The following is a 22,096-nucleotide window of genomic DNA, read 5'->3' on the forward strand; positions in this document are numbered from 1 at the left end:
GGATGATCTAATCTCTGGGGCAGAAGTCGCTGAGGTAGTGAAACAACTGCGCGGTGGAATAGCCCCGGGGGTTGATGAGATCCGCCCTGGGTATCTCAAGGCTCTGGATGTCTTAGGACTGTCTTGGTTGACACGCCTCTGCAACATTGGCAACATTGCATGGACATCGGGGGCAGTGCCTCTGGCGTGGCAAACCAGGGTGGTGGTCCCCATCTTTAAGAAGGGTGACCAGAGGGTGTGTTCTAACTACCGAGGAATTACACTCCTCAGCCTCCCTGGTAAGGTCTATGCCAGGGTACTGGAAAAGAGGGTCCGGTCAATAGTTGAACCTCAGATCGAGGAGGAGCAATGTGGTTTTCGTCCTGGGCGTGGAACTGTGGACCAGCTCTTTACCCTCGCTAGGGTGCTGGAGGGAGCATGGGAGTTTGCCAATCCAGTCGACATGTGTTTTGTGGATTTGGAGAAAGCTTACAACCATGTTCCCAGGGGCTCCCTATGGGGGGCACACCGGGAGTATGGGGTGGATGGCCCCTTGTTAGTGGTCATTAAGTCCCTATACCAAAGGAGTGTGAGTCTGGTTCGCGTAGCCGGCAGTAAGTCGGACCTGTTCCCGGTGAGGGGTGGCTGCCCTTTGTCACCGGTTCTGTTCATAACTTTTATGGACAGAATTTCTAGGCGCAGCCGGGTGGTGGACGGGTTTGGGTTCAGTGGCGGGAGGATCTCACCTCTGCTTTTTGCAGATGATGTGGTCCTCCTAGCTTCATCGAGCGCCGACCGTCAGCTCTCGCTTGGGCGGTTCGCGGCTGAGTGTGAAGCGGCTGGGATGAAGATCAGCACCTCCAAGTCTGAGGCCATGGTTCTCAGCCGGAAACGGGTGGATTGCCCGCTCCGGGTCAGGGGGAGGCTCTGCCTCAGGTGGAGGAGTTTAAGTATCTCGGGATCTTGTTCACGAGTGAGGGTAGGATGGCGCGGGAGATCGACAGGCGGATTGGGGCGGCGTCAGCAGTGATGCGGGTGCTGAATCGGTCCGTTGTGGGGAAGAGGGAGCTAAGCCGGAAGGCGAAACTCTCGATTTTCCGGTCGATCTACGTTCCAATCCTCACCTATGGTCATGAGCTTTGGGTAATGACCGAAAGAACGAGATCGCGAATACAAGCGGCCGAAATGAGTTTCCTCCGCAGGGTGGCCGGGCTCAGCCTTAGAGATAGGGTGAGGAGCTTGGTCATCCGGGAGGGACTCGGAGTAGAGCCGCTGCTCTTCCATGTCGAGAGGAGCCAGTTAAGGTGGTTCGGGCATCTGGTGAGGATGCCTCCTGGACGCCTCCCCGGGGAGGTGTTTCGGGCATGTCCCACCAGGAGGAGACCTCGAGGTCGACCAAGGACACGCTGGAGGGATTATATCTCTCGGCTGGCCTTGGAACGCCTCGGGATTCTCCCGGAGGAGCTGGTGGAAGTGGCTCGGGAGAGGGCTGTCTGGACCTCTTTGCTGAGGCTGCTGCCCCCGCGACCCAGATCCGAATAAGCGGGAGACAACGAACGAACGAATTATCATCATCAACCTATAGCATGTTTTACTCCTCTCTCCCCATTTTCAAATGTAATGCAGTAACATGTTTACTCAGAAACATTTTAACTGACTTACTTTGTTCTTTCATCTGACAAAATTTTTACACAGTGATTTACTTCTACTGATGTCTTTTCACTAATACTAGTGAAGCCGTTCACGTGGTGATGTGGTGACGTCAGTGTGGTGTCCCATCGCCAGTCAGTTTCTGTTACTGGTAGAGTTTATTGCTGCTCTGTCTGAACACAGTTAATGTTGCTGTTTTTCACATCACAGTCTCTAACTACCTACTGTACATTTAAACTTACACTAGTTCTGCTCCAGAACTAGTGTAGCCCCAGAGCTCTCTGCTCCTTTTAGCGACTTTCACTAACTCAGAAGTTGTTTACATGCTGTTCAGATCTACAGCTAGTTACTTTAGTTTAGCAGTTAGCACTAGCTTCCCTTTCGCTCCATTTCTCCTTTCTCTCGCTCAGTGCGGTGTTGTTGTAACTTAAGTGTATAGGATTGTGATGTTTATTACATCTTCAGCAATGTCGGCCGTGTTACTTTAGGCACAGCTCTACTCACTAATTGCGAACTCTAACTGCCATCTCTGATAATTTCAGTCAGCCAAAAAGTTAGACAAACTCTTCTTAAATCCCACAATTTCCAACCTACAGATTTTGTCCTGTATCACCCAGTCTTGGTCTCATTCTGATATCTTTTACTGTACTTTTGAGGAAATGATGGGAGTACCCTCCATCTCTCCCACTGACTACAATACAAGTTCAGGAGCAGGTGTTACTGGGCAGAAATGGGTGAAGCTGTTCTGATTGGCTAATTAAACTCATTAATTCTTAGCCTTTTAACTTTATGAGCGCAACTCTAAGGTAAATCAACGCGGTGTACTTGTGTGTGTGTTGATGTGTGGTTCTTTGCGTTTGTGTACATGTCTTTCTATAATTGTGAAGACAACTTTGGCTAAAAACCATTATTGTGAGGTCATTTTGGCCAGGTCAGTGTCAGGATAAGTCTCTAGCATGAATGAAACTGAAAGTAACGTCCTTTGTACAGATTGAAACATGAGGAGTGAAGTACACACACCAAACAACAGGCACATTCAAAATTTCTCCAGGAATTTTCTAGTTTTTATTATGTTTGTTATTTAAATTGTATTGTAAATTGTTTTTGGACTCTCTGCTCATGAATTGTTTTTATTATGTTTTTATGTACAAATAAATAAAGATCAAATCAAAAATAATTAAAAAAAAAATATGCTTCAGTTTAGTGAAAACTAACTCTCATGCACCCTGATATGAACATGGTTCTCACATGCTGACAGTAAATCTGAACTAAAGCCGTTACTGCTTTGAATTAAATATATGTTATGTTATATTGTATAGATTAAAACAACATTATATATTAAGCCCTGCCCCTCAGTCAACCTCTACTAAACATCACCTGAAACATCAGCATGTTAACACTGTCACTGTTAGCAAAATAGGTTAGCATACCATCTCTGTGCCTTAGTGTAGCCTCACATAGCTGCTAGCATGACTGTACAGCACACCAGTATAACCAGTATACACCGTCAGACACCCACATTCCCACTGAACGCTGTGATTGACCGGCCATGCAGAGGTGAGGACATGTGTCCATTTCATACCCCCCAGCAGAGACTGCCCGTCCATGGACATTTCGTCTCCATCCTAATACTGTAGCCATTCAGATTGTTATGTGTCTCACTCTTTATCATTTATCTTCCCAAACCCCGGTTCAATACCTTCATGTCCCACATCCAATAAACCCAATGTAAAAGAGCACAGTTCATGGTCATTGGCTCAAACATCATGAGAGCTGAAGAAGCAGACTCTGCATATTACAGTATCAAACAAATATAAGCTCAACTACGTTCATCAACAAATAAACATGACTGCACTGACAAAAAAGAATCTTCAAGCCTGAGAACAGTCCCAGAGATAAGGCAGTTTATCAGTCAAATCTTTATATGTCCCCTGTATATGTTCACACACACGCACACACACGCACACACACACGCACACACACACGCACACACACACACACACGCAAGGAGAACTTTGAACCACTAAGTGAACACAGGTCGCGTCATTATCAGTGATTCCTGTGGAAGGTGAGTAAATCAACAACCTGAGGCCTGATAAAGAGCTGAGTTACTGATGATGGACTCCTGTTAAAGAGCAGGTTCAACACTGAGGAGGGAAAAGTAAAACTGATCAAACTGAAGTGATTGTTCATGACATCAGAAGGAAGTGCAGCAGAGTTCTGGTTTATATTGATGTTTCAACATCAGAAAATAGGTCTTCTATTACAGTCAGTCCTCCAGGCTGAAATATCCCTGGGATATCATGTCAGCTATACTTGGATGGTGTGGATTTAGCTCTCCACACAAACAGTGACTCAAACATGCAGGGGACGCTCTCAGAGTCATCATCACGTCACAACATGAAGCCAGGCATAGATCCCCATGTTGGGTCTTCACACCAACAGCCAGCAGAAAAAAACCTGTTAGACACTTTAAAAGATGCCCGCAGAAAACAATCCCATCTGCTTAAATGTAGCTTCATGTAGAATATTCTTCATGTATAACATCTTTTTATCTTCCTGTCAGAACACAGTGAAATTTAGCTCTTTCTGATTCACTCAGCTGACCTGAAAGTACTGGTCTGACAGGAAGATAAAGAGCTGAAAATATTCTACATGAAGCTACATTGAAACAGATACTGGATTGTTTCAGTGGGCGTTTTTTTCTGCTGGACCACCCACAGCAGCTCCTCACTCTGATAGTGTACCGGTGCTCCTGCTGCAGGTAACACACTGACTACATGACTACCTCACACAACCCAGTGTCTAATAACCACAACTATCACTTTAATGCTCCTCCTGTTGACCAACATTCATCCTACACTGTGTGGCTCCCTGTTGCGCCCTCTACTTTTGTTCTGGGGCTCGTTCCAATGTAGGAGAATCTTACAAGACCTCTTTAGATGATAATGTTTCTCCATCCTTGTGTCAACAGTTTTTTGTTTTTCCACTGTGTGCAAAGACATGTCTATGATAAAATGGTTTTCCCAGTTTGTTGTGGAGGAGTCCAGAGTCCAGACCTCAATCCCATCCAACGCCTTTAGGATGAGATGAAAGACAGACTCTGAGCCAGACCTCACCACAGGTAAAAGGCCGACTGCACTACAGGTTTCAGTATGCTCTGACAGAACAGGACCACCTGACTGCAGCCAGGTGGAGGTGAACACATCAGCAGGTTCTGAGACTCTGAAACTCTGTTTCTGCTGAGGTCAACGACACATCATATGAACTGGTTTGTTTTCGAGCCTTTATGCTCCTGACGCCTGAAACCACAGGAGTAGACAAGATTCAGTCCCATAGTTTTATTCAACCACTTCAACACATACAGGTGAAATGTCCATGCGTCCATGTGCACAGCTGCAGGTGCATCATGACCTGACTTCATTAGTTCTTAATACTTTATTATTGGGGTAATGGGCAAATTAAATCACATGGAAATTTTGCCAGGTGTGATGAGATGTTATGATTCGATACCTGAGGCGAACAGATGGCCTTCTCTACCCAGCATGCATCTGTTTGTAGCCCTCAGTTCACCACTTTGGTCTCAAACATGTCAACAACTAACAGATGGATCGTTCATAGTCGTCAGATGAATCTGCCGTCTCTCCTCGTACCACAAGGTTCATTTGTGGCTTTTAAAGAAGCATCTTGACAAATATGCACACACACACACACTGAGGCGAACAGATGGCCTTCTCTACCCAGCATGCATCTGTTTGTAGCCCTCAGTTCACCACTTTGGTCTCAAACATGTCAACAACTAACAGATGGATCGTTCATAGTCGTCAGATGAATCTGCCGTCTCTCCTCGTACCACAAGGTTCATTTGTGGCTTTTAAAGAAGCATCTTGACAAATATGCACACACACACACACACACGCACGCACGCACGCACGCACGCACGCACGCACGCACGCACGCACGCACGCACGCACACACACACACACACACACACACACCTCAGCATTAAAGACCCTCTGATGAAAATCAAGTGTTAAACCTTGTTAACATCCATAATATGTTTTTATACAAGACATATGATGAGTGAAATAATCATCAACATCATGACTGAGTGTTTCCACCTTGAACTGCAGTGAACCAAAGTCTCATAAAAAAAGATTCAGATAGCCAGGGTTCATACATCACAAACCTAAGGAACCATCCTGTCAACTTGTGGGGATGGGGGAGGGAGCTAAATAAACCTTAAACCTTGTCAGTACAGAGGGCGAGCATTAGCATTAGCACAACCGCTAACCCTGTGTCAGCCATTGCCAGTTACAAGCTAACAAACAATATAAGCAAATAAACTATGCTAACTACGTTAACCGTTCCGATCTGTTCGCTAGTCTCCGATTCTGGTCTCAACAGACTCCTCATCTGAGTATGGGTCTGACTGAGGCTCTCTGATGTTTCCTCCTCTGACCATCTCGATACTCTCTGCTCTTTCAGCTGTCAACCTGGAGGAAGCAGGTAGTCAGCAGGGCACAAGGCTTGATCCACATTTCTCAACCAGGAAGTAAGAGGAGATGAGCTGCAGACCAAGTTTAATGTGTGGAAACATGTTCAACTAAATATGAATCACAGCAGAGGATTTTTACAGAGTTTAAAACATGTCTGGAGAGAAAGTTTAACAATAATCACTTTATTGACTCTGACCTTTCAACCATCAGGTCTTTGGTACATACAGTAGGTTTATGACCAAATAGCTGATGAACTAAGGATCTTTCCATCAGCTTCAACTGTATTTTGTGCTAATTTGCACTATACGTTAGCATGCTAGACTAAGACAGTGAAAATCTGTGCAGTTTACAATGATGAGCTCCTGAGGAGGAGCTAGGCTAACAGGGTCAGCAGCAGTCAGGGTCAGACTGTCTAAGAAGGATTGTGTCAGGTGTGTTACTGAGTGAACCCACAGTGTGGCTGCCATGGCAACAGTTTGGTGATATTTATTTAAACATTTTCTCAAACACTTATTCAGTGTATTTATATTTATACAGATTCACTCAGAAACCATCACATGGTTTCTGAGTGAATCTGTATGGAAGCCATTTGCACCTTTGAGTCCAAGAGCAGACAGCTGAGTGGTGGGGCCGTATCCAATGGCAACTAGATGATCAGATGATCTGGTTTCACCAGGTTCTGATGCTGGTCCAGAAAAAATAAAAGTGATTGTTTAAGCTACATTGCAGCAGCAGAACTGGCTGTAAACACACCATCTACATATTATATATATTATATATGTATCATAAGAGGTGTTTGGTCTCCACCACCTCCCCTGACACATGTTCACCAGCTGCTCTCTGACAGGCTCTATGTGAGATGTGGAGCTGGGCAGGTAGGGCAAATTCATTTACAGCCATACAAACAAAACAATGTACAATCCACAAAGTCACCTGTTCCAGTGTAAATATAATAATGACCTCTGGAACCTCTGAATACAAATATAATATGGTTAACTCATGTTGACACAAACACTCTCCAGTTGACTACAGCAAATAGCTCCAATATGGCAGCCAGAGGAAGAGGAAGAGGAAGCAGCCTCACCTGTCACAGAGGTGGTTAACTGCGCCAAAGGAGTCGCAAGCGCAGGGCAGGCAGCCGCTTGTGCCGTTGGTGAAGTGTCCCTCTTCACAGTCCTCGCACTGCAGACCTGCGTAACCCGATACACACGAGCACTGACCGGTGACCTTGTCACACTCGTCTGGATCCATAATCCCCTCGCCGCCACTGCTGCAGTTGCAAAAGCTCTCTGAGGTGGGGTGGGGGGTGGGGGGGCGACAGGAAGACATACTGCATGAGACGCACTGACAGTGATACAACTATAGACCTACATGTGTGAATATTACATTACATTATTGTGACATTAATTACAACTAGAAAATTCCTGAAGAAGTTTAGAATGTTGCCTGCTGCTTGGTGCGTAACCAAGGTGCCTAACTCTGACCTCAGTCACTGCAGGTATCCCCCAAAAGGCTCTTTGAAATTGCAAGGACTGGCCAAACACATTGATGGTTTCTAATCTAAATTTGTCCCCACAACCATAGCAACACATGTATACACACAGAAGTTGATCTGCAATAAAGTTAGATTTCTCCTGCTAACAACATGGACAACATTAAAAAATGCCCTGAGTCAATCACTCAAATTAGCCAATTACAGTCAGTTGTGTGAAGGTTTGGGCAGCAACTGCACTTGTGCACTTGTGTGTGTCTGTCAATTTGTGTGTTTGTATTGTTGTGTGTGGCAGTAGGGGTGTCTACATAGAGCCGCCAAAAAGCTTGTGTTACTACGTTGAGACACTTTTACAGTTAATATACAAAGGTGGAGGTGGTTTGTGTGTCTGTCAATGTATGTGTCTGCGTGTTGCTAGAAACTGCCTAAGCTTAACATTCAAAAAGCACTTTGAAGTTGTCAGGACTGGCCGAAATTACCTCACAATAATAATTTTCATCTAAATGAGGTCTCACAATTATAGAAAGACATGTACACACATGTAAAGAACTAAAGAACTAGGACTGCCACTAACGACTATTTTTCTAACAATTAATCTATCGATTATTTAGTCGAATAGTCTATTAATCAAAAAAATGAATTTTTCTCCAGAAAATCTAAATGACATGCTGGCATGACCAAGAATCCCAGATTCAGGCCTAAACATTTTCTCAAACACTTATTCAGTGTAAATTTTCAGGCAGCAGTAGACAACTTTATGACTTTATGAGAGTATTTATCAGCTACAAGGACAAAAGCTCTGTCTACTAATGAACAGACAACACTTACATAAAGTAATTCTTCACGTTTGTGACTGATCTCACTACGCGCCACAAAAAATAATAATCACAAAATAACTGGTTAAACAAAACTTAGTGTGAAGGGATTTGAACTGTGATGTGCTAATCCTCCCAAAGTCAGACATTAACCAGCTTTAGGGATGGTATAGTTAGGATTTTATCTTTATCTTATCCATATCCTTATTGATTTAGCTCAGACTATGACTGTTTTTTGGGGGTTTTTTTTAAAGAATAAATTCAGAACAGGATTTGGATTGATTGTTCTGGTTTGTTTCAGCCAGTTGCTCATTTTACAACAATCTGTCACGGTTTAAGATTCATGATGAAGTATGATAATCAGTTACAGACAGCTTTTGCGATAGTGTTTCCTAACTGTTCGTTATTAGCTTAACCAGCGCAATGCTGTTGTGTAAAAGACACCGGGAGTCGGCACAGAAAGATGAAAATATCTCTTTTCTGTATGTTGTTGGTTGAACAGGTGGTTGGATAAAGTTCTTTTTGGCCTTTTACGTTTTATTGCACTTGCATTAAAGTTCAATGATAGTTGAACAACTCCAGTAATCTTCAATTATCTTTACATCTGGCTTTGTGTCCGGCTCTGCACTCTGTGTGTCTGTGTATACACACCTGCAGATACACATCTGCAGGCCCGTCTCTCCTGGAGAGCAGAGAGAGCAGGCCAGAGGACAGAGAAACAGTGTGACCATAAAAGACAAATAGAGAATAAATACAGCTGAAACCAGAAGTTTACATACACTGTATAAAAAGACACATAACCTTTTTTTCTCACTTTTTCTGTTTTAGGTCAGTTAGGATTACCAAAATTATTTAAATTTGCTAAATGCCAGAATGATGAGAGAGAGAATTTTTTAGACAATTTTTCATTACTTTCTTCACAGTCAGAAGTTTACATACACTAAGATTACTATGCCTTTAAACAATTTGGGAAAGCCCAGATGATGATGTCATGGCTTTGGAAGCTTCTGATAGGTTAATTGACAACATTTGAGTTAATTACAGGCACACTTGTGGATGTATTTTAAGGCGCACCTCAAACACACTGCTTCCTTGTGTGACATCATGGGAAAATAAAAAAAATCAGCCAAAAAATCAGGAAGAGAATTGTGGACTTCCACAAGTCTGGTTCACCCTTGGGTACAATTTCCAGATGCCTGAAAGTGCCACATTCATCTGTTCAAACAATTATACGCAAGTATAAACACCATGGGAATGCCCAGCCATCATATCGCTCAGGAAGGAGACGGGTTCTGTGTCAGAGATGAACGTGCTTTGGTGCGAAATGTGCGTATCAACCCCAGAACAAAAGCAAAAGACCTTGTGAAGATGCTGGCTGAAGCTGGTAGGAGAGTGTCATTATCCACAGTGGAACAAGACCTGTACCGACATTTATTACATTCTTTTGCACACCTCTCCAGTGTTGTAGATTGTTGAAATGAATGCTGTTTTTAAATTGAAATTAAGTTATGCATGAAGCTTTGCTTTAACTTTGTTGATGGTTTTCATGGAGCATGTCTGGTATGAATTTTAACAAAAGCAACATGCACAGTATTGTAATCGTACAATAACACATTGATGAAAGTTTCTCTTGAAGACTATTTCTAAGTTTGATTTAATCAATGACATAAATAATAGAAATGTTATGATATATTGCTGTCCTGACAATAAAGGATCTAGAGATAGATATTAGAGTTTATACTTTTCTAATATGTCTTTTGTACTTACCAATTTTAATAATTTGGTGAATTAATTCACCAAAGTGACCTGTTAGATTCATAATCAGGCATATGGTAAATTTTGAAAACACACAGTAGGTTTATTACTTACAAACCCTTTCAATGACAATAACAAAATTATAAATTAAACTAATGTACATGAGCTGTACTATACTGACAACTGCTTCAAAATCTTAACTGTCAGTTTTCAGTTCACACTAATGAGTGTAACGTACATATGTCTATGAGGTAACAGCAGCACACTATTAATCGTCTCGTTTTGATCCAGGTTGCACTTCTGGTTGGTCCATTCTAGCTGTTTCCTACTGAACACCGTCTTGATGTTGTTCACCTGTGAAGTAGGTGACTGTGCTAGAGCTGATACAACACTTAATTCCAATTTAATATTAATAAATTCTGTTCTTAAAAATGTAATGACTATCGTCTATCAACAACAGCAGCAATTAAGAAACTGAACCTGTGAATACTGGAGGACAGAGAACAATAAACAAAACAAATGTCTAAACAGCTCGTCTGTCTTCTCATCACAGCCCATTTCAGAACTAAGGATGTCCATACAGTTTCCTTCGTCCATACGAGTCCCTCATTCTGTTGGCACCAGTCATTCAGTTTTCAGTGTGGATACGTTTGAATGACAGTAAAAAACAAACACTTTAGTTAAGACATGGTAGATCACAGTTAATCACATACTTTTACCAGCACTTAGGATAGGTGCATGAATGTCTGCTTCAGTTGAACACTGCTGTGTATGAATTTACAGTATTAAATGACAAACCCTGACATGTTCTTCTATACATTGTGTATTGTACTCAATACAATACGAAACCGGTGAGATGAGGAGACAGAAAATAGGTTGAGATAAACCTGAATGTTTTGCTACATGTACGAAAATTCTATCGATAACTGATTTTTTCTAATAACACTCAATAACATACTGAGTTAATTGTTAAACTATATTTATTCCTGCCCTTGTCATGTTTGGGACCAGGTACGGTTAGCATTGCGAACACTAAGTTATCAGCTAGCTAACGAGGTTAGTACAGAGCATCCATAATTCACATTAACTCTAATATTAATTTGGATGTTAACTGTCTCTCGTTCTCCGGTCCAAACATAGGAAAAAACACACAAGCTTTTAGGGAGCATCATACACCTTAAAATGTAGGACGTTCCGAAAATAAACATTTACTTACCGAAAAACAAAACTGTATATCAGCATCCTTCCAGTCTGTTAGTGCCGAAGAACGGGCCATAATTCCAGTGAACAGAAAAATCATTAAAACTAAATAGCTAACAGCAAAACTGTCAGTGAAAAATTTCTCCTCCCCTGACAAATATGGAGAACGTAACAGAAACTTAACACCACTGATTCTAAACAACGTGCATATGACCCAAGATCTCCAGTGACTGATCCTCCGGTTTCCAACCTCCCGGCCTGACTCGTCAGCTTATAAATCGCACCCAAAAATACCTATTTTTAAGGGCTAAAATCTAATTAATTTGAGAATTAATTTCAGATGGACCACAAGAACACTCAACAAGAGGTGTGAATTGAGCCACTGACATAGCAATGAGTTGTGGAAACAATTTATTGACTGAGTATTTCATTAGAGAAGCTGGTGTTTTTTGAATGGGTGTGTATTGGAGTCAGTTTTTTGGAGCCAGCCCCTAGCAACCTTCAGTGGTATTGCACTTTAAGTCACTTCTGCATTGGCTTCACTTCTCAGCCCCGCAGCATATGTCCATTTCTATATACAGTCTATGGCGTTTCCCTCCTCCCCCTCTGGGAGCTAATGGAGCAAGAGCTGCTCTCACACTTTCAGGTTTCTCCACCAAACCAGGAAGTGGAAACATGCCGCCTTTAAACCCTCCTCTGTCGTGTATCAACAGTGTTCATTGTAATTTTCAGAAGCATGACAGAGGTGTGTTCAGACTGATGCCAGAAAGCAGAGGATGTAATGACAGGCATGAGGATGACCCTGTGGAGCAAAGAGAGCTGATCAATTATTCATGCAATCTCAGGTTAGGCGTGGCATCTCTGAGCTCATAGCCAGACAAAGATAACAGATCTGATCAAAACTAAAATGTCTCTCACCTGTGATATACACACACACACACACACACACACATTCAGATAAACTGACTGAGTTCATCTCCAACACTGTCACATAGCCTGCCTGAGAGCAGGGCTGTAAACTATCAGTTATTTTCACTGTCTATTAATTGTTTGGGTTCATGTAAGAAAATGTCACTGAAGCACCAGGCGATATTTAATGTGACGGAGTGAGAAACCCAAACACTTTCACAATCACATGAGACAAAGAAGCTGAAGACAATGAATGTTTAACAACACAAAACAACTTTGGTGATTAATCAATTATCAGAAAAGTTGCAGATTCAAATTATATCAGATCTAAATCATTTTAAAAGAGCAAAAAGCCGCATCACGATACGCTCGGCAACACTCGCCAAGTACCTGAAGTCCTTTCTGGAAGGTTTATTAAAGGTCCATACAGTCTAAAGATTGATGTCCATGTGTTGTTTGATTATAATTGATTCAAAAATTTCCCCTAGGTCATAAATAAAGTATCTATCAATCAATCAATCAATCAATCAATCTATCTATCTATCTTAAAGCAGGTCTAGGTTCTATATTAATACTGTGAAAGTAACAAAGAACTCAGTCCACAGAGGAATGTACTCAGCCAACAAAGCAGTCACCAAGCCCCGATGATGACTAACAGTGACAGTTGCAGCTGTGAGTAAAACTCTGAAGGAAACTCTGGGCTTGTTGGCCAAATGTCAGAGCTAGCACAATAAGCCAATGCTGCTAATCATCATCAAATGATTAAAATTTAAGGTTTAAGTGAGATTATTAATGAGACTCAAACTATATTCATGAACCAGCAAGTCAGAATTACCCTAACCCTGGACCTAAACACTTGTGTCTCAGAATAAGTAGCTGTCATTCTTTTCCCCTGCGAGTCTCACACTGCACACATCAGTGTGTCCCAAGGGTAGAGCTGCTGTTAGTACGCACTACATAGCATCAGAGAACAGATACCAGCTGAGTGACAACACAGTCCTGTTTCTTCAAACACTAATCCCATATAGAAAGCATTTCATGATACAAACCTTTTCTCATTTAAATCTAAATATAAAGAAATGTGCATTTTCAGCCTTAATGGATCGAATCATAGTGCCGTTTAGAAAGTATAAAACATTTGACATTTTTATCAATGAAAATATTGAAACTATGAGAAAAAAGAACAACCTATCAGTAACACTAACTTTATTTTGAAAAGTAACTGTTAAACCTGAAACAGGAAGTCTTCAGTGAAGGTCAGAAAATACTGGACTTGATGGATCTGAATTTTACCATTAAATTAAAGCAGATGAAAGGGGTCCTGAGAGAATCAGTGTGGACATTCACACCACTAAATATGTCTAAGACAATGTGTCATGCTATCATGTGATTGTGATGCAACAGCCACAGAAATGGTCTGAATTTAAAATCATTCTAATCCTCATCAGACCCTCAGTGACCCATCGTGCTCTGTGGACAGAGACATGGTCCAACCCTGTCTCCACTCTTGTTATTCGGGTTTTTCTTTTGTCTGGAGCCAGTTCACAAATTCTTCAATTCTCAGCTATGAAGAAAAAAAGTTTCATATAAAGAAAAACAAGTGGATATTAATGGAGGATTATTAGGACTATTGACAACACCATCACTCTGTCAATGGAGTAGATTTTAACAGTCAGAATAATGAATGACTTTTATTGTAAACAGAAAACTCATTACACTGATGTGTGGCTTCTTGTTTACAAATAAAAAAAAGACAACAGAAAATCATTCACAACAGTCATCTTTCAAACTCTTACATCAGATTTACTAACCTCAGTAACAAATGTGAAGAAGAGGATTAAGAAGACATCTTCAGTTGTTGTTTTCATCATTAAATTCAAAAAATACTTAATAAATAACTGTAAAATCAACTGACAATAAAAAAAATCTGTCTATACTTTGTTTTGTTTATGTATTTATGCTTCCTTTTCATTATTTATTTATATATATATATATATATATATATATACACACACACAAGCACACACACACACACACACACACACACACACACACACACACATATAGATTATTTTATATGCACAGAATGAATATGCAGTACTCTATAATTAGAAGTAATACAATGTTCTTTAAATAAAGTTTTTAAATAACTGACGGCCAATGAGAAAAGTCTGACACTCATCCACCCAGTGGCCTACCTCTGTCACTCATGACCAGTCCAGGGTGCCATCTTTAACGCGCCGCTCGATGGATGTTTAAACTTAGTGAGTCTAGGTGATCGGACAAAACAGAACCCGGGTCCTGCTTCTGTCGTCAAAGTATGCAGAGACACAGCGATACTACAATCAGCTGTTTACGACCATCCTCGTCTTTCCTAATCCTCCACTCAGATTAATGTATAACAGGGGGTTGGACACAGTGTGGAGGAAAAGGGTCAATACAAAGAACATGACCGGACTGGACCCTGATGAGAGGGGCCAGATCAGTCAGAACAGGAAGTAAAACAGACTGGGTTCAGGTTCTGGTTCAGGGATCAATAAGGAGGTTTTTAATAGACAAACAACATGTGAGGCCATTTCTTCATGCTCTTTAACAGGATGAATGTGCTAACACACACACACTAAAGAACCATTTTGGACAGGAGCCTGAGCTTCTGGCTGGAGAACAGCACATCCACATGGATGCTGGCTCAGTGAGGTGTGAGGGGAGGGGCTCCGCTGTCATGGCTCATTCATGGCTCAGCCTGGCCATCTTGGTTGGACTTGTTCAGTTGATGCAATGCTAACAACAACAACAGAGAGGACGGAGCTGCTCTTTAAGCAGCTGCTTTGCATTTTCCTGCCAACAATTACACACAGTCTGGTCTGAGCCCCCAGCATCGTGGATCTGAGTGGATCCGGACTGGATTAAGGAGAAATTCACTGAACAACAACAGGATCAACCTTCACCCTCACACCCCCCTTCTCCAGCCCCTCCACCCCCACACTCATCCTATTATAAAAGGCCTCTCGAGCATGATGCAGGCCGCACACCTACATCCACATCACTCAGAGTCTTATTGTTAAACATATTTTAAAGATACAGTGATTCCCGATGATGTGAGAAACACATTGAAAACGGAGGGTCTGCCCATTGTTGCAGTCTGCGTCAAAAACTCAAGAGCGACCATCCAGCAGCCTGAGAGACACCGAGGTCTCTTATTTTCCTATGAACATGAATGTGCTAAACAAACAGCATACCCCCACCCCATGATGTAGACTGTAGAGCATTATTTACCGTTTAAACATTTAAACACGGGCTGGATGGTGGTTACTCACCTTGACTGTTCTCTACTGAGGTGAAAGATGAGCCGATATTATCTGCAGCCCAGGCATCGTTGGTGGAGCGCTGTGAAACCATGGACACCAGTGTCTGCTGCATTTTCTCCGGAGCGAAGAAGGATGTCTGGGCATCGGTGGATCTTTTGCGGGCGCCGGTTAAGCTAAAGATGGGCGCCGTTATTAGTTCTTTAGTGGCTGAAATTATTCCAGTATCGACAGCAGTGGAGGTGGTCGGGTCCGTTGTAGGAGGCTGGAAGGTGGTCGCAGTTTTAGAAACGGGGTTTGTGGTGGCGGTCGAGCCGGCAGAAACAATGCCAGGCCGCGGTGTGAGACCGGTTAGAGGCCCAGGATAGACGCTCCTCTCGCCTGAAGAACGAGGCATGTCGGTGTGGAGGCTCCCCCAGGTGTCGGAGGCTGAGCCGGGCTTCCTGGAAATTGGCGACGCATCGTAGGAGCTGATGCGAGGAGCAGCTTGAGAAAATCCGACACATACAGAGAAAATAAGTAAGAGCAGCGGAGACATGAACATCATTAAGGACGTAAGCCTCATATTCACTTTCAGCTCTCCATCCAGCCCCAGTCACGGTCTCTCAGACCTCTCCCTCTCCACAATTGGTGTCCCCGGGCTGCGTACGGTGCTGTTTGTTGCCCTATGAACCACAGTCAACATTTCACCTGCTCTACAACCTACCGTCAGCCGCGCAGACTGACGTAGCCTTCAGCCAATGGAAGGCCTGGAAGACCGTCCGTGAACGCTCGCTCATTGGCTGGTCTAACGGTGGCGGTACCGCCCTGCGGAGACACAAAGTGTCGTAAATTATCAAATATACGTGTGAAAATCACCTAAACAACCGGTTCACGATGAACAGCGGGGCTCATGGAGGCAGCTCAGACAGACGGTGTGCCTGAGAGAGTGAACAGTGTGCTAGTGACGGTGGAAGCTCGGTCAGCTCCGGTAAAACGTGGAAAAACGTTCAATTAGACAAACGATGGTGCGTTTAACACCCCGTTGTGTTACGCATGCGCACTGCCTTTTTTAATACGGTGGGTTTATACACACGTCTGCTGATTGGGTAACACGCTCAGACACACCCACTACACGACAGAAAACCACCTCAAATACCTATAGTCATGAGGAGATTCCGGCAAGATGGCGGGCTGAGCAGCTGTGTATAGTTAGAGCACGTGAAGATCCTCAAATTAGGTTTTCTGATCACTTTACCCCTACCAAATAAGTAAAATGGACAATTCAACCGTGTAAAAGTCGATTGAGTACAACGCTGCAGGGTTGAAAGAGTGTAAGAACAAGATCTCCGTTCTGGAAACTCAGGTGTCCATCTTACAAAAAGAAGTTGACGAGCTCAAACAGAGATCAAGAGAACAGGATCAGTACAAACAGCAGTGGAATTTGAGGATTAGAGTAATGAAGGAGACGATGGATGAAAACATCAGGCAAGATGTAGTTCATTTACTTGGGGACATCACTCCTTCAGCATAGACACAACACAAATATGTGTTCACACTGGATTGTTGCAGTATAGCCAACAAAATAAATTTGGTATGGTTAAACTAAAGCTATGGTCCACAAGGTCCATATATTCTTGAACAGTGACACTGACTTTTCAATAGGGCTGGGGAAAACGATTATTTTTGTAATCGATTAATCTAGCGATTATTTTTTCGATGCATCGATTAATCTAACGATTCATTTTTTCAATTCGAATTCGAATCGATTCGATTATCGATTATTTTCCCATTATTTGACTTATATAGCAATTTACATATGCTAATTTATGTATCTCAATGAAAAAACACAAATTTCTTCATTCCAACATATTTCTATTGTTTTCACCAAAAATGACCATATTCCAAAATAAAATTCAAGTAATGAAAACAATAGTGCAATCTGACGTCAGAGGTAGCGTTTAACAAAAAATAAAATGAAATAAAATACTTTCTTGTTGTGCAAGAATCAAGAAAATGTTATCATCATAAAATCAATAAAATATAAACAGCAGCAGTGTTCTTTTTTAACTAACAAAATATAAAGTGCTGTTCATTCACAGGAACATACACTCTGCCTTTTCACTCAAGAATACTGTGTGTAGTGTAGTGTGTGTCTATGTGTGTGTCTTGATGTGCTGGTGCATCGCCGTCGTGCTTTTATGATAAGCCATCTCCATTTTACACAGCCGACAAACGACAGAATGGCCTCCTTTTACGGAAAAATAGTCCCATATCTTTGAACTACGACTTCGTGTTCTACATTAATGATGGGAATACCGGCTCTTTGTGGAGAGCCGGCTCTTTTTGGCTCGGCTCACTAAAAAGAGCCAGCTCTTTCGGCTCCCAAGTGGCTCCTCAGATTTTTTGTTACTTAAATTCATTTATTACCAAATTATGTGTAAAATGAATAACTAATGTAAAAAATATAAAATAAAATATAACATATGTATAGTATGTATATGGCTTTATTAATAAACAGAACATAACTTAAAATATACATAAATAAATTATAAATAAAAAAGACCCATTTTAATTTGTGAAAAAACACAAAATCAACTAAACATCACTCAACAAAATATAAATGAAAATGTGCAACCATGTACAGTGAAAAACAAAACACAAAATGCGAGTGTCTGTAACCCCTCCCCTCCCCCCTCCTGCTCAGTGTAGTCACACAGACGCTGCCACAGCCACACATGTTGACCAATGCGGCTTTAAAAGACAATTAAAAAAAAAAAAAAATCGCTCTCGATCGGGAGCCGGCTCCTGTCGTTCACTTCAAAGAGCCGGCTCTAATCCGGCTCTCGTTCGCGACCGACCCATCACTATTCTACATTGATCAGAGTCAACTGACTCGCTGGTATCGATACTGCCGCTACTTGCTGCCGCTATTGTTTGTTTTCAAACGATGCATCGACGCACAGTTTTTGCGTCAACGTATTTTTTGCGTCGACGTAATCGATGACGTCGACGCAATCGATGACGTCGACGCGTCGTCCCAGCCCTACTTTTCAACCTAGACTCCTGCTCCTTAGATTTAAAATGAATTAATGTGTACAACGTTTATGTGCAAATTTCATTTTTATTTACTGGCTGTTTAAATACCTCTCAGATTAGCTGTGGAGGAATTGCTATACAAAATACATCTATCACTGTACAAAATGTATATTGTATATTATGCAGATAGAATTACATCTTCTATGTCAGCACAGATATAGTTCTATTTTAATGCAGACCAAACATTTTCTTATGTGCAAGTACTTACTGAGCATGTCTTGAAGAATTCACTGGAGTCGTCACAAAGACAGAGCGAAGTACTGTCACGTCTGGTGTCTAATAATACACAGAGAGAGAAAAGACCAGTTAACAGAGTAATTTGCAAGGCACAAGCACAAGTCAGACAGGAAATAGAATAGGTTGGTCTGGATCATCTCATTTAGAACTTGATTGATGAACTATCATACAGATCAAAAGCAAAATTAACCTACTTGACATCCAGCTCATGTGCTGCATCAGCTCACTGAGTTTCTGGCCAATAGTTCCCTTTTTTGTTTTGAAAAGTTCGATGAAACGCGGGGCGTACTGGTCCAGAGCCTCAAAGAAGTCTCCCTCAAGATTCTTACTGGCGATTCTATTAAACTCAGCAAACACCTGAAAAAGTAGAGAGAGGGGTGGGTAGGGATGGAGAGATGGCAGAGGTGTTAACATTCCAACAAATGTGTTTGGATTTCTAGCTACACACCTTGAATTTCTTTTTGATTGGCATTATTTTATTGGTTGAGAACAAAAATAGCTTACCTGTCTCTCTGTGAAGAGTGCTGGTCATTGTTCAACCATGTTTGTGTACATCCCTGTGAGATCTGTATCCTTGTGACAAATTTGTCTCAGGTGACATGGCCTTATCTAAAATTTCTCCATTGTTTAGTAATGTCTGCAGCATTTTTAGTATGGGGATATACACAACTGTCTGCCTGTTATTTTTTAGGACAAACTCAACAGGCGTTACCACTGAGAATTCTTTTGAAATGTATGATGTTCGCTTGCTAGTGGTTGACAATGACCCCCCAGTAGAAGTGAATTTCAGGAATACATTACTCTCAGTAAATACTTTAGCTATCTCACTCACTAAAGAGTCCTCAACATCTCTACAATGTTGATTTAGCATTTTTCCAACCGAGGTATGTAACAATGGCTGTGAAAGCACATAAATTTGGTTGATCTGCTCTATAACTTCTTGCAGGGCATTTTCAGAGATGTTAAGCTTGATGACATTTTCAGAAAAAGAGCAGCTACATTATGTTCCAACTGACTCTCCAAAGCCTCCACATCTTCATTGAGCTCAGTAACCTTAAACCAGGGGTGTCAAATTTACGGCCCGCGGGCCGGATCAGGCCCGTGAACGGGTTTAATCCGGCCCGCGAGATGATTTCCAAAGTATAAAAATAGCTGCAATTTTTCAATGAAAGAAACTGCTGTTCTAAATGTGTCCACTGGATGTCGCAATAGCAATTCTGTTACGCAAGCAAACTGTTTATACCGGGCCGAGCAAGTAGGCTTATACTTAACAGCTAGCCCGGAGCTGCCTTGTCCTTCTGCCTATTACGTCTTCTACCGCGCTTTCAGTGGCCCAAAATGTCTTTGTCAAAAAAGAGAAAAGTGGACACAGAGTGCAGAGTTTTCCAAGAAAAATGGTCATCATCCTATTTATTCACAGAAGTGAATGGGAAACCTGTGTGTTTGGTGTGTTCACAGCAGGTTTCAGTGCTGAAAGAATACAACCTGCGACGCCACTATGAGACTCTTCATGCCGAAAAATACAAAAACTTGCAAGGACAATGGAGAATAGAGAAGGTGAATGAATTGTTGGCGGGTTTGAAGAAACAGCAGTCTGTGTTTTCTCGTAGCCGAGAAATAAGTGATGCTGCAGTGAAAGCCAGCTACATTATTGCTAATGAAATTGCACTGGCTTCAAAACCATTTATTGAGGGTGAATTTGTGAAGACATGTATGCTGAAGGCTGCAGAGATTGTGTGCCCTGAAAAGCGTCAGGCTTTTGCAAATATCAGCCTGACAAGAAACACAGTTGCAGACAGGATTTCTGATCTTTCAGAGGATTTGGACAGCCAATTGAAGCGCAAAGTAAAGTCATTTATTGCGTTTTCAGTTGCAATTGATGAAAGCACGGACATTACAGATGTTGCACAACTGGCCATATTCATCCGCGGAGTTGATGACACTTTGACCGTCACCGAGGAGTTCGTGGAGTTGGTGCCAATGACGGACACCACAACAGCAGCTGATATTTTCACCGCCCTCGTCGGAGCGCTGGACAGGGTCGGAGTCGACTGGTCCCGCGCTGTCAGCCTGGCAACAGATGGTGCGCCTTCAATGACTGGGAAAAAAGCAGGTGTTGTCACAAAATTCAGGGAGAAGGTGCAGACTGCAAATGGAGGACGTGATTTTTGGACTTTTCATTGTATTTTGCATCAGGAGGCATTGTGTTGCAAATCATTGAAGATGGATAACGTCATGGAGGTGGTCGTCCGAACCGTGAATTTCATCCGATCCAGAGGCCTGAATCACCGCCAGTTTGACAGCCTTCTCAGAGAGAAAGACCACAGCTATGGCCTGCCATACCACACCGAGGTAAGATGGTTAAGCCGAGGTGCTGTGCTGAGGCGCTTCTTCGATTTACGTGAGGAAATCAAAGAGTTCATGGAAAAAAAGGGCAAGCCAGTCTTAGAATTTCAGTCCACAGAATGGATGCAGGATCTTGCATTTATGGTGGATGTTACAGAGCATCTGAATAACTTGAATAAAATGCTGCAAGGGCGCACCAAAGTTGTCACGCAGTACTATGACAGCATATGCGCGTTCAAGTTGAAGCTGTCATTGTGGGAGACACAACTCGCGGGTGGTGATGCTGCTCACTTTCCTTGTCTGAAAGATGTGTGCGCGACCCAACGTGCCGCAGACATGAAGCGGTTCAAAGATAAGATAACGGGACTAGTGCGGGAGTTTGAGCAACGCTTTCAGATTTTTGGTGAACTGGAGAAAGACTTCAAAGTTTTTTGCTCGCCATTCATCGTGAATGCCTCTGATCTGCCCATCAATATCCAACTAGAAATAATAGATTTGCAATGTGACTCAGATTTGAAGGGAAAATTTGCCACAGCTGGCTTGGACACATTTTACCAGCATCTCTTGCCAGGTTACCCCAACTTGACAGCCCTTGCTGCAAAAGTGTTGTGCATGTTTGGAACCACATATCTTTGTGAGCAAGTTTTCTCAGTAATGAGCATCAATAAAACCAAGCTGCGCTCAAGGCTCACGCACAAGCACTTGAATGACATCCTGAAATTGGCTGCCACTCAGGATGTGACACCTGATATTGATGCACTTGTGAAATCTAAAAGATGCCAGGTTTCAGGAGTACAATAAACAGTGGGTAACCCCACTTAAAATGCCACA

At 42.3% G+C, this 22,096-nt stretch overlaps 1 protein-coding gene across 3 annotated transcripts in view; it reads right to left on the minus strand.

Moving 5' to 3' along the window:
• Positions 1-16,325, minus strand: part of megf9 (multiple EGF like domains 9) — a 60,607-nt gene extending 44,282 nt beyond the window's left edge. For 2 of the 3 annotated variants that reach the window (XM_022746690.1, XM_022746675.1), the window contains exons 1-2: positions 15,617-16,325; positions 7,213-7,417 (exon numbers count right to left, since the gene is read on the minus strand). In XM_022746690.1, coding sequence (XP_022602411.1) covers positions 7,213-7,417; positions 15,617-16,169 — 758 coding nt within the window. In that variant the 5' untranslated portion in view covers positions 16,170-16,325. The remainder of the gene's footprint in view (positions 1-7,212; positions 7,418-15,616) is intronic. The other variant, XM_022746683.1, reaches the window with a different exon arrangement.
• Positions 16,326-22,096: the final 5,771 nt, after the last annotated feature.

This window comes from Seriola dumerili, unplaced genomic scaffold, assembly GCF_002260705.1.
Source record: "Seriola dumerili isolate Sdu_G_001 unplaced genomic scaffold, Sdu_1.0 BDQW01000008.1, whole genome shotgun sequence".
NCBI classification, from domain to species: domain Eukaryota; kingdom Metazoa; phylum Chordata; class Actinopteri; order Carangiformes; family Carangidae; genus Seriola; species Seriola dumerili.